This window comes from Pygoscelis adeliae, unplaced genomic scaffold, assembly GCF_000699105.1.
Source record: "Pygoscelis adeliae isolate BGI_AS28 unplaced genomic scaffold, ASM69910v1 Scaffold95, whole genome shotgun sequence".
Taxonomy (NCBI): Eukaryota; Metazoa; Chordata; class Aves; order Sphenisciformes; family Spheniscidae; genus Pygoscelis; species Pygoscelis adeliae.
The window spans coordinates 1,545,966-1,558,135 of NW_008824869.1; the positions used below are offsets into that span (position 1 = coordinate 1,545,966).

Below are 12,170 nucleotides of genomic sequence, written 5' to 3' on the forward strand. Positions count from 1 at the left end.
AAAGACACTGAACAGAGGGAGACAGAAAGCCGATTATTAAATAAAGTTTACATCCTTCATGGCACATGTAATGTATTAGTGGTGTTCTAGAGTATGCCAACACTTAAATTACCACAAGCCAACTGATGCCCTGAGTTAAGTAAAGAGTGGGGACAAAAGAAGAAGTGAAAGTGCGAATTATTTACCAGGCTGTCACGCTGCCAGTGGAAACCATATAGCAGATGACTGCACCTGCTTAATTCACATTACTATTTCCTCTTCATTATTATGCAGATACTAACTCTGTGAAGTTAATTACACAGACATTTTACATTTTTTCCCCTTAAAAAAAAAAGTTTTAAATATTTTTGCAACAGGTATTTGGTGAACCTAAGTTTTTGACATTTTATTACTACTGGTTTAAAACTTAATGTTACTTGGATAACTTTTTGTTTGGGCTAAAAGCAAGGTTCAGGGTTCAGTTACATGGCAAGTTTTAAAACCAGCTTCAGAGAAGGAAGGAAAACCCTTGTGATCTACCAGAATTGTCTTTCTAAGTGTTTAAACATCTACTTGGAAAAAAACCAAACAAGTCACATTCATTTTGAGACTTGCCTGCCACACCAATGAGACCACTCTAAACAACTTCAAAAGAAAGATACAGCCTCTTTGGAGCAATGCCTTGTTTAGTGTTTTGTTACTTCTGCCCCAATAATCTCCAACACTCACAGGGCTCAAAATATTTATATATAGGAAATTGTATTTTAGTGTAACAGATTAAGACATTTATCCACATTTGTTCTAAAACATCTCATCAAGAAAAAAAAAAAACCACAGAACACCAAACATCATTCAACTGCAGCTTTGCTCAGCCTCAGCGGTAGCCATCAAATGCTGGCAGGCGCTAGGTAGAACTAGATACTTGGATTAGAAAACAAAGAGAATAAAGCATTATTCCTTCAGAACTGGAGCTACTTAATCCTTTTTAATCCTTCCTTTGGCTAGAAAAAGAGGGGAATAATTTTATTTATGTATGAAATCAGGAAAACCCTACATTCTGGGGCCCACCATACTGTAAATTACATTTATTTTACTTAGGTCAGTGAAACTGCAGCAACCTTCCCCCACATCCTCAACTCCCCTCCGCACTGACTGCCAGAAAGTCAGTTTTCAGGGTCATGTGCCAGATAAAGACTCTTTTAGATAACGTGTGGAAAAACAGTGGCATTAAGTGGTTTGTTGGATTACTGATAATAAAACATACCTAAAAGCAATCTCAGGGAGCACAGCAGGAGCTCAGTTCCTATTCAAAGAGAGGCATCAAACAAATGCCTCCGTATTTATCTAACAAGTTCACCTGAAACCCATCAGTAGACCAGTACATTTTCAGATTAACGGTTCAACAGTTCTACAAAAAAATAGTGTTCATGGATAGTCAATCTTCAATTACAAATGCAATATACAAAGCGTTTACTAGGTAACCAGAAAAAGAAAAGTAATATCATGGCTTCTGAAGCCTAAAAACATACTGAAGAACATTTTTTACACCACTGAAATAAACAGGGGAAATGAAAAAGCCAATTTGTTCTTCTTGAACAGAAGTTTAATCAAAACTCATTAAAAGACATTGTGACAATGCACTGCCACATGAAAGTATGGCAAATACTCCCCTTACCTAACCTCTAAGTGAGCTTCGCCAGAGCTGTAGCAAAACACAGCACTGCAGGACATAGCTCAGTTAAGCCTTCTGTAAATTGAAGTATGACTTAATGCTGTGACATAAAGCACCATACATCCCACTCTTTAAACCACCAGGACGTACTTCTGCATTTACACTATACACAAACACCTCAAAACATTTCTAATTTGTTTGCACCAGTAAGAATTATCACATTTCAACAGACTTGCCCAACCCAGTCTTTGAACTTCTGAGCAGTAGTGTAAGACTGTCCTGTTCCTTAGTGATAATTCGATTCATCCCATTTTGCTAAGCAATTCCAAAATGAACTTCAAGTAACATTTATTAACCAAATGTTTCAGACTTAAATCAGTTGAATTAAGAGGTATGGTGCTTTTTTTCTACAAACCTCAACTTTTTAAGCTATCAAACTACCAAGCAAATGACTTTTTAACCAAAAAAGACAAGAAAAAAAACCTGAAATGAGTAAAAGGTCACATTAAGTTACTTATTTCTGTTTAATTTTAACCACTTGAAGCATTTTTAAATAATCCACTCAGTCATAACTAGGAACACAGACAGCTGTTTCTAGTTCTGACACTGTAAATAAAGCATCGCTGAATACTAGTAAAAGACAACAGGAATATAGGCACAAGGAATACAGGGCTGCTTAAAATTTACATTCCATTGGTTAGTGTTGCAAGCCAGTGAGAATGACTACAAACTAGAATTAAAGACAAACAGCAAAACAAAATAGTTTGATACCAAGTCCAGAAAAAAAATCTTTTGAAAACACAAAAGGAAAAGGTGCTTTGCAAAATATTGGTATCAGACCAAAAAAGGTAAATTTCCCAAAGCATGCATTTCGCCCCTAAATCTGAAAGGGGAGATCCAGAAGATGAATCATTAAAAGAGAGTCTATTTAACCTTAGCAGGAGTGGTCTTATTGCTTCAAGAAAGCACTCAGGTTAATACTACTCTTTGGTAGTGTTTCTCAGAGCTAAGTCCAGTTTAATTAACTGTGTGTGTTGACAAATACAGAAGTAGTGACTCTCCTTTTGCACCAGTAATGTTGTTCTTTACCCTGTATTTTTTCAGTTGACCCCTTACTAACTCAAGAATTGCAACAGAACATAGCCAGTATCAATGTGAGATTCTGAATCAGTTCAATTAAAATCAGTCTAAAAGTTGACTGTGGGGAACTTCTGTGTCTCTAGTCGGTATAACTTCCTTAATGCGATACCCCAACTAGTTTAAAACAAAATTACCATGACTTGACTAAAACTGTCTTTCCAAACTACTGAGAGTTGAAAATACTGCAAAGCTGGTTTGCCCCTAATATTTCCTCTTCCTTAGGCAAATAAAAGAACATAGACTCCAACCCTGAAACTGAAGATTGGAAGCTCTCACCTTATGTGTTACTAATTCCCAAATAACAATTTTGAGGCTCCTCTAATGAAAGAGAGGAACAAGCCAGAAAATTTCACAAGGATGCAGGCATTTTGCTTGAACATCAAGTGTTGTGGGAAATTTCTTATCTAGCATTCTGAACAACGCTGAAAGATACTCCTGTATTTTTCATAGTTTCCTCTGGAGCCAGAACTGGAAGAGGAGGAATATGAGTCTGAAGAGATGGATCCCTGTATCATGTAATATTTTGCTTGTCTAGCTTGGGGAAGGAACAAGGAAGATATCATCGAGACACATAATGCGGTGAATTCAGCTGTCTTCAAAAAACTAGTTTCTGAAATAGAGCTGAAAGCATCTTTTCCTCTATGAAAGTTAAAAGTGAGGAGGGGAAAATAAAAAAAAAAATCATGCACCAGGTTTTAGTATGTCAAGAAAAGGTAATGTAAACATTCTCTATAGAAATGATCATGAAATCATTTCTAAAAATGGTTACAAAAAGTAGCAAAGCATGAAATGTGTAGTTGAGAGGACAACTTCATGCAGAATGGGTTTGTACAGTACATACCCAGATAGGATCTCTTGGGAGGTGCTTTGATTTCTTCATCCTTACTATCTGCAGCTACATAAAAAACAGTTGAGGGGAAAAAAAAAAAAAGGAAGGAAAGACAAACAGACTTGTATGATTAAATGCAACAGTGGGTCTTTTAGTTACAGTTTAGTCAGTTAGTACATTTTGCATATAAAAAAATAATAGCCAAACCAAAACATGCCAGAAATTTTAGTCTCCATGCTTTCTATAAGGCTCCCACCCCATGATGTTAAGATAGGGTCAAACAGTAAGAAGTCCCAGAACAGTCTCAATGCACAACCCAACAGCAATGTACCTAGGGGGAGAAAATGAAGACTTAAAAACAGTGAAACAGACAGCTTAACTCTCACTTTAAATACTTTTCATGATCAGAGAAAACAAGTTGTTATCTCAGTAACACTGAGTGTGTAGATAGGTATGTATAATCAGCTAAGACAATATAGTTGCCTTGCCTCCTGTGGAAAATGCTGTTCTAAAATAGTTTCAAAAAGCCTGAGCTTAAGCCAATCGTATCAAGAGGACAGAGCAGATCCCATCCGCAACTATTCTGCATGCTAAATTCTTTCACTCAAGACTTCCTCTGCCAGTTGAAAACCATGTATTACGCAAGAGTGCTTTCCAGTGCCAAAAACATAGCTTTTCAAGGGATCAGAGTGCTGCAATAAGATACAAGTTATAAAGCAGGTTAGAACAACCAGCAGTTGGAAGGAAGACAAAACTAGATGAATGACCAGAGGAAGTCATCTTCACGTAAAAACGCAAGAGCCCATGTTCTACTTAAGGGGTCTGGGCTGTACTATAGGAAGAAGAGACATCTAAGAGCCTGTTTTTAACAAACGCTGTGCACTCGTTTTCAGTATAGTTCATACATTCAGGGTGCTCGAAATCTGTCACAATGTCTTGGGGATAACTGAAATTGAATCTTTGTTGGAGAGAGGTGGAAGGCTTGTTTGGGTAAAGAAAAAGAGGTTTCTTCATAGAGTGTCTGTCTCTCCAAGAATACGAAGAGACTGCTCTGGCCTGCCAACATTTTCAAGAGTGACCAGATGTTTTTAGCTGTCTGTATCTGTGAGCACCTCACTTCAGCCTCCCCTTGACTGAGTCAAAACATGGCACATGCACATTTTGCTTTCCAATATTTAGCTCTCTAGCATGGTAGCACCATCATGCCCCAGAAATACTACAGCGCTTTGAACAAAAAAAACCAAACCCTATAACAAAAGAAACTACCACTGAACCTTGAGCCTTCCTGTACGGAGCCAACAACACAGCAAACATGTGGCTGCACAGACACCAATTTAAAAGTGGGCAATGAATAAGGAGAGCTATTGTTACCACAACAATGGTACCAGGAGATGTGCATTGAAGAGGTCAAGATGCAATTAAAGTGGTGTTAAATAAAGGATAAAAGATGAAGAGGTATTGTTCACGCCTGCTGATTTCATCTGAAGACTCCTTCACATTGCTTTCCAAGTATTCATATGCAGGAGAGAGAACTGTCCTATCATTGGAGGTTTTAAAATAAAGTCGGGTTTTTTTGTTGTGTTCTTGTTTTGAGGTTGGTTTTTTTCCCAATTCAGAACAGCTAAAAACAGGCTATACAGTCTAAGTTTAAAAAATAATAAAACAGTTGGATATATAGAGGACTTACTCTGTCTTCAATCAGTACATGTAATTGAAGGATAAAGTTTATGTATCCAGAACAAAAAGTCAGAGAAGGCAGCAGCAGCACAAGATGGGCTCTGCCACATTCAACTTACTTTTCACTTTGCAAGACTAAAAGGGAGGGGGGGGAAATCCCATAATTGAGAAGTAACTGAGAGAAAAAATAAAAGATTATGCGAGTTTTCCTAATAAGTTCTCTATAGAAAGCCTACAAGAAATAACCAAACATTACTGGAAAGAGTCCAGAGAGACTGTATTTTTCATGCTATGATAGTTACCCTATAAATTAAAGTATGAGCATTTCGACTGAATGGCTTTATGTCTATGTTCTGAATTGCTATTGATATGTATTTTAATCCAGTAACACCACAGAACAGGCTAAAGAATACAGAACAATCTTGTCAGGGTTAGGAGAGACTGCTCCTCAAGGCTTCAAGAAATTTTAAGTAGATTCCTTCTGAACTAGTTATTACTTAAGGGACCTTATCTGTGAGAATAATAAAAGCAAAAGAAAAAAAGGCAACTCCCACATAATTCAAAACACACTGGTAAACATATACTAATGTGACTGGGGGGGAAATACTGCATTTAATAGTAATACAAGAAAACAACAAACTCCCTTCCACTGAAATATTCTATTCTATTCACTTTCTAAATATTTTGGATTATTTTGCAGAAACAATCAGAGAGAGGATAGAAATTAAAGAAGAAAAATGTTTACATTGAAGACCAGCCACAGGAGAAATACCATACAGAAATTGTGCACCTTCCCCTCAGGATTCTGCAAGGTTAATCAAAAACAGTGACTTCAAGCCTAGCTTCTCACTGCCCCAGTAAGCTATGAGGAATGAAAGTAAGTACACAGATTTTTCAGCTTGCCTAGATCACCATAAAACTTAAGAGATAAGATTAGGAGGATTAGAAACATGGATCTCACTCGTACTCATATTGTGCTTGAAATACAAACCTATTTTTCTGCCTCACTAGAAAGGAGCTTTGTATGCATTTCTGTTTATTCTGAGCCATTGCATTACAGCTGGCCTTACTAAAAATCAATCACAGGTGAGAAAAAGATTTTAGCTGTTCTCAAAGTTTGTGGGAGGATGCAAGCCTTTCAATGAAAACAAATAATTAAGGTCCACAAGTAGGTAAAATCAGTCTCTCTAGCTAATTAAACACATGACAAGCTGAGTTTCAGGAAAAAGGATCACATGACACAACGTAACCTTGAGGAGTTGCCATTACCTGGTAAGGGAAAGACTGATTATCCTTTAGGAGACTGTATGTCTTTCACAGGGAGAGTTGTTTAAAGAGGGCTATACGCTAAACTGAACAGCGTCCCTTTTTGTCCAAAGGTTACTGAAGGAGCCTGCAAGAGCATATGTGTAAATGTGCACGAGGACAATTTCCCCTCAGAAAGGGCAAATAGACAAACCTTTCTGCCACTTCACAAAACACTAGCGCAGAGAGGAAAGGAGGGAGAAAGCATACATGCCCCTCCCAAATGCTTCCTGGATTTTAACTGCTGCTACATCTGGCTGAAAGTAGTTTAAGTCATTCATCCTGCCAGACTAACAACCCTCGTGAACACAGCAGCTTGTGTTTCAGAGCTGGAGCGCAGCTTCTCTTCCACATGAATTCACTTACCTGAATAGTTTCACACTACACTCCACAATGAGCGGGAATGGAAGTAGCTTCCTTAGCTATTAGATAAATTACCCTACTGCACAGCCAGTAGCTGCTGCCTTCTAATGATGGCTGTGGGTATCTGGAGCTGGATCAGACCCTCAATTATTAGGGAGTGAGGGAAGAGAACAGATGGAGAGAACAAATTATACATCCATATTGGCAAAATAACTGACAAAAAGCTGACAGCATAAATTCTGTTCTTGTTGGTAATAAGCTGTAACATAAAATGTTTTAAGCCAAAGTCAATACAGAGAAACACAAAAAACTAACCCTCTCACATTTCTTATCTGGGAAAAAGAGCAGGGACTTTCTACAAAGCTTGAACATTTCATTAAATAAATAACAACACTCTGGCCCTGACTGAGATTATCAATACCTAAAAATTAACAAATAACCGAACCAAAAAAAATGTGAAAATTCCCATGAATCCCAACTAATCCCACACTAAAGCCCAAGGAAATGGTATACAAAAAGACATAGTTTTGCAACTATGATATGACAGCACCTCCTATTTTGGCAGCCAATAACTTCGTAAGTAGAAAATAAATTATGTACAAAAGTAAGTGTTTGCAATTGCAAAATAAAATTTCAGATAATAGTGTATGATCATACCCAAGAACTTGGTAGAAAGTACAGCTGAAGAAAATAACTTCTTATTCTGGCCAAGATCTCAAAAAAAAAAAAATCCAGGCTAGCACAACGGCATAACAGCCAACTCTACATTCAGGGCATGGTGTGAAGTATTAAGGAAAACTCTGATTTCTAGACTGACTCAAGACCCGTCTGAAATAAAATTACAGCTTTACATATTTATCTGGAAAAAGCAGTTTCAAAAAAGAAGTTCAGGAAGTGCTACAGTGAGTTATCAAGAAAGGCCACTGGATTGCAATCCAGACAGAACTTTTGTCCAAAATACAGTGCACCATGCTTTCAAAAAGATTTATCCTGCAAAAGCCAGTTCCTGTCACTAACCTGCAAAAGAGCGGCGTTTTATGTTTAGCTCGTTGGACACACGTACTTCAGTGCACAGTTTCAGCATCAGTAACATAGTAATGATCATGATAATGCTTTGCCACAAAAGAGGGGATTCAAAACGCCTTCCAAACCTGAAAAAAAAAAAAGAAAAGAAAATACATAAAACATCTCAAAGATGACAAATGTTGTACTCTGTTACTTTCATTCTTTGATGTTATCTAAGCACCTGAAAAAGGAAATCCTAACAGTAACAGGTATGAAAGGCTGAGGAAGAGAAAGTCACCAGCCACATCTAGATGCACATATAGTAGCTCAGAGTCACAATCCCCTTGCAGGAACATCCGAGAACCTTGCTACAACACCCCTGTGGAATGATCCTAGAAATTCTGAAACCAGAAACTTAAGTCTTTGTTTCCAAAGCTAGCAGCAAACCTATTTTTTTAAAGCAGCAGCAGATTCATTCAGTGGTCAAGGCAATACAGAGAGACCAGAATTATGCCGTATCAATACCAGTTATGTGTCCTCTCCGCATACACACTCAGTAGATTTCACAAGGACTTCCGTGCAAAACTTACCTCTCTCAATTTTTCATTTTTAAGGTGAAGTCATAAAAACAATAGCACTTGTCCTATAAAGAAATAAATACCCACAGCTATTAGCTTGCTAGGTTTAATATAACATCTTCCTACGGGGGCAGGAGGGGAAGGTATTATGCTTTGTCTGCCTTGTCTGCCTCTAGACACCTGAGTGAGTAGACCAGGTCTACAGAACACACCAATCAATTCATCAATTTGTGTCTAATTTGGACCTAGGTTGGGGGAAGTAAGGAAGTCCAAAAGATGTGGGAACTGAACATACCTAATTTGTCCTCTCCTGCCCTTCCCCCAATTTAATTTCTGCTTGCTCACAGATGATGCTTGGTGGGGATTACTGAGCCCTTCCTACACATAACACAGAGCGCTGAACTTGGGATTGTGGCCAATCTTGACTGAAGAGCTTACTCTTATGCGATTGCACAAGGTTCTGCCACAGGAAAATGAGACCCTTCAGTGAAGACTGGTGATGCTCCAAGCTCCTCTTCCTGCATTACTTGATGAAAGCTCAGCAATCCCCATCAGACACTCTCAATAAGTGCATTAGGGGTAAAGGGTGGAATTTTTTCATGTGCAGCCCACGAAGTACATTAGATTTACAACAGGAAGGCTGCATGCACATTGCAGTGAGCTGTTTCTCTGTGCTCAGTTCTGCCAGGTTTTATGCCTTGAAGACAGAAATGCTGAGGAAGGGATTTGATGAAAACACGTGGCTATGCTCCCCAACTCCTTCAGCCTGCACCATGAGGCAGGCTTTCTACATTCCCTCACAGCACAGTTACTAAGGCCATCCTCTGAACGCATCGTGCTGCTGGAGACCTCAGCCTCACAGGCATGGCAACCACTGTCCTCTTCTGTTCCTGTTTTATAGCACCCTGAAAAAATATAATTTCTTATGCTTGGGCTACTTTCATAGCAGAGCTCCATGTTAGTAAAAACCAACTAGGTTCACCATCACACTCTCTCACACAATACTGCATTTCCACTATAGCCATGTCACCAGAGAGATTTTTTTTTTTTTTTTTTTTGTTATGAGTCAACTAATAAGGAAGAGGAGAGAGACTGGTAAGTCCTTGACTAGCTTCCTTGGAAATCTTCCTGTGCAGAACAGCCAAGCAGCCCACACCAATGAAAACGGCCAAGTTATTTCCTGCCTCATGTCATACAGCTAAGGAAAAATACGACAACACTTTGAGCCTCCACACCACTGCCAAAGACACCACCAGTAGTTACTGGAAGAACAGCAGTTGCACGTACCTTAGTCTCCCCCTTCTTTCTACCATCAATGGATTTGTGGTGGGCCACACGAGGGCCATTATCATAACAAATTTGGAGGACGCTATGAGGAAGGAAATAAAGAACACAACTGATGCATGTAATCACAGGCACAGTGCTCTGGATAAGGCTTTCACTGCACTAGGAAAAAATGCAGGGGAGAAGAACAAAAGTTTGGCCCAGCTTATGCCCCATGCCCATGATCCCAAAGCTCATTCAGCCTGTGTTGCTGACTGTGGCCAAGTTCCCCTGAACTACTGGAATTCACTACTGTTACCTTTGTCTCTTATTCAGGGAAGGAGAAAAAAAAAAAATGGGAGAGACTTACTTAGAATTACAGAGCAGTTAGAACTGTTTACCTCAGGCTTAGAAAAACCATCTCCAATTACAAATGCATTTGCATGTAAAAATATAGTAATGCATTTAAGAGGGGCTGAGCTAGCAGCACAATAAGCTAGAAGCTGTTATGATGGTAAATCCATCGGAGGTTGCTGCAAGATTAGTTTCTCCCTGCTGATGAGACTATTGGCCTTCCAGTAATGGGTGCCTCACAAAAGTATTGCTTGCAGTATAAACATCCACCCACAACAAACACACATTAGCATGGCCACCTGCTGTCTCATCATAACAATTTGCCATCACCACAGCCTCACTGGAAACAAGACTGGAAATATTGCTGCAGATCCTCTACCCCTTAAAAACTGAAAAAAAAAAAGTAAAACAAAAGTCACAATACACAAGAGAGGTAAACTGGAAATTTAAAAATTCTTATAGGGATGTCAAACAATGCACAACACCTGCAGATTTTTTTTTTTTTAACACAACCCTCCAGCCAAAGGCAAAGGTTACACAACAAAACATACTCATGTGAAATACATGTGCCCAAACAACTATCCCCAAACTGAGTCTCACAGACAACACAACACTAAGCTAGGTCACACCTACAGGAAATCAAACAGCTGCCACGGAGACCAACAGGCAGAGCAAGCAGGACATGGCCTACACCACACTACCATGACAACAAGACTGAAGAGAATACCAGTGTCAAGGACCACTGTCAGGGTCTTGAAGCTTTAAAAGTAAAGCCAGAACACTAATTTTGCTCAGGATCATGGAAACAAACACCACTCCAAGCTGCTTACTCTACTTTGCATTGATATTAGGGCCTGCCAAAGCAACACTAATCCAGTTTAAGACTCTTCATGCCAGCTTGAGCCAGGTGCACTGCAAGATGCAAGCCCTGCAGGGAGAGCGTGCTGTTCCATGTTCTGTTTACTTTCTGCCTCGCAGGGGTGATTCCTATCTTTGCCAAAGCAGAAGCCGGGAGGGGAGGAACATTAAAGTTGACTATACGAGAAAGATGAAGAGCCTTAAGATACTAGAACGGGCTCACGGAAAAGAACAACTTTGAAGTCCTGGAGGTGAGGGAGTTGCCATCATTATTCTGCATTTTCACCCCACAACTACAATGTTATGTGACATAAAGTGAACAACCGTGACACTTGCACTATTCAGGGAACTCAGACTTCATATGTCAGACTACAGAGAGACAAAGAGTTTTTCACTGTTACTTAATACTGTAAAAACAAAAGAACTCTTCTTTTGTATATATAGTCAAATGTGCAAATAAAGGGGGGGAAGGGCTTACATTTTATTAGTATCTCAACAGCCTTAAAACAATTAATGCACGTTCAGGGTGATGAAGACAAGAGAAGTGAACATTCAAGCCAGAGCAGAGACTAACTAGTCATGTAGAAAACTAGGTAATTCCACCGGTACAACTCAATCCTGTTGCAATAATCCTGCTGTTCCAGTCCTGGGCCTACTCAAAACAGCTGATGCCGATTGTGCAAAAGAAGCCCATGCCATACCAAACACAAAAGGTCTGCTTATCTCCTTTCCTAAGACACCTCTGAAAAGAAACCGACTGCTGTTGGTGCAACCAGACCACCATCACCCCGACCGCACCGTTTCCTCCTACGCCGCTAGAAGCCCTTTCAGCTTCCACCCGCCGGCTGCTGTCCCAGGCGGTGCCCCGTCTGGGGCAGGGCCTCACCTGTCCTCTGCCCATACACGGGCAGGCCCAACACCGCACCGCCTCAGCTCAACGGAGGGAGCTCCACTCACCGCAGGAGTGGAAACCACCAAAGTTACTACAGGCCTCACCGCTCTGGGTCGACTTTTCCAGCTCTTTGGGAAGTTACAGATTCTAGGCAAGATGGAAAGCATGCAGGACACTGCACGCACCACCAGGGCCATGACAGATAGCCCGGTGTAGCAGCACGGCAGCTGTCTTGAAAGACAGCCCATACAGTTA

The 12,170-nt window shown here is 39.8% G+C and overlaps 1 protein-coding gene across 2 annotated transcripts in view; it reads right to left on the reverse strand.

Annotated features, from left to right (window-relative positions):
- PQLC1 (PQ loop repeat containing 1) overlaps positions 1–12,170 on the reverse strand; it is a 67,922-nt gene that overhangs the window by 49,893 nt on the left and 5,859 nt on the right. Inside the window, exons 2-3 of one of the 2 annotated variants that reach the window (XM_009324478.1) lie at positions 7,983–8,116; positions 3,633–3,686 (exon numbers count right to left, since the gene is read on the reverse strand). In XM_009324478.1, the coding sequence (XP_009322753.1) occupies positions 3,633–3,686; positions 7,983–8,116 (188 nt within the window). The remainder of the gene's footprint in view (positions 1–3,632; positions 3,687–7,982; positions 8,117–12,170) is intronic. The other variant, XM_009324479.1, reaches the window with a different exon arrangement.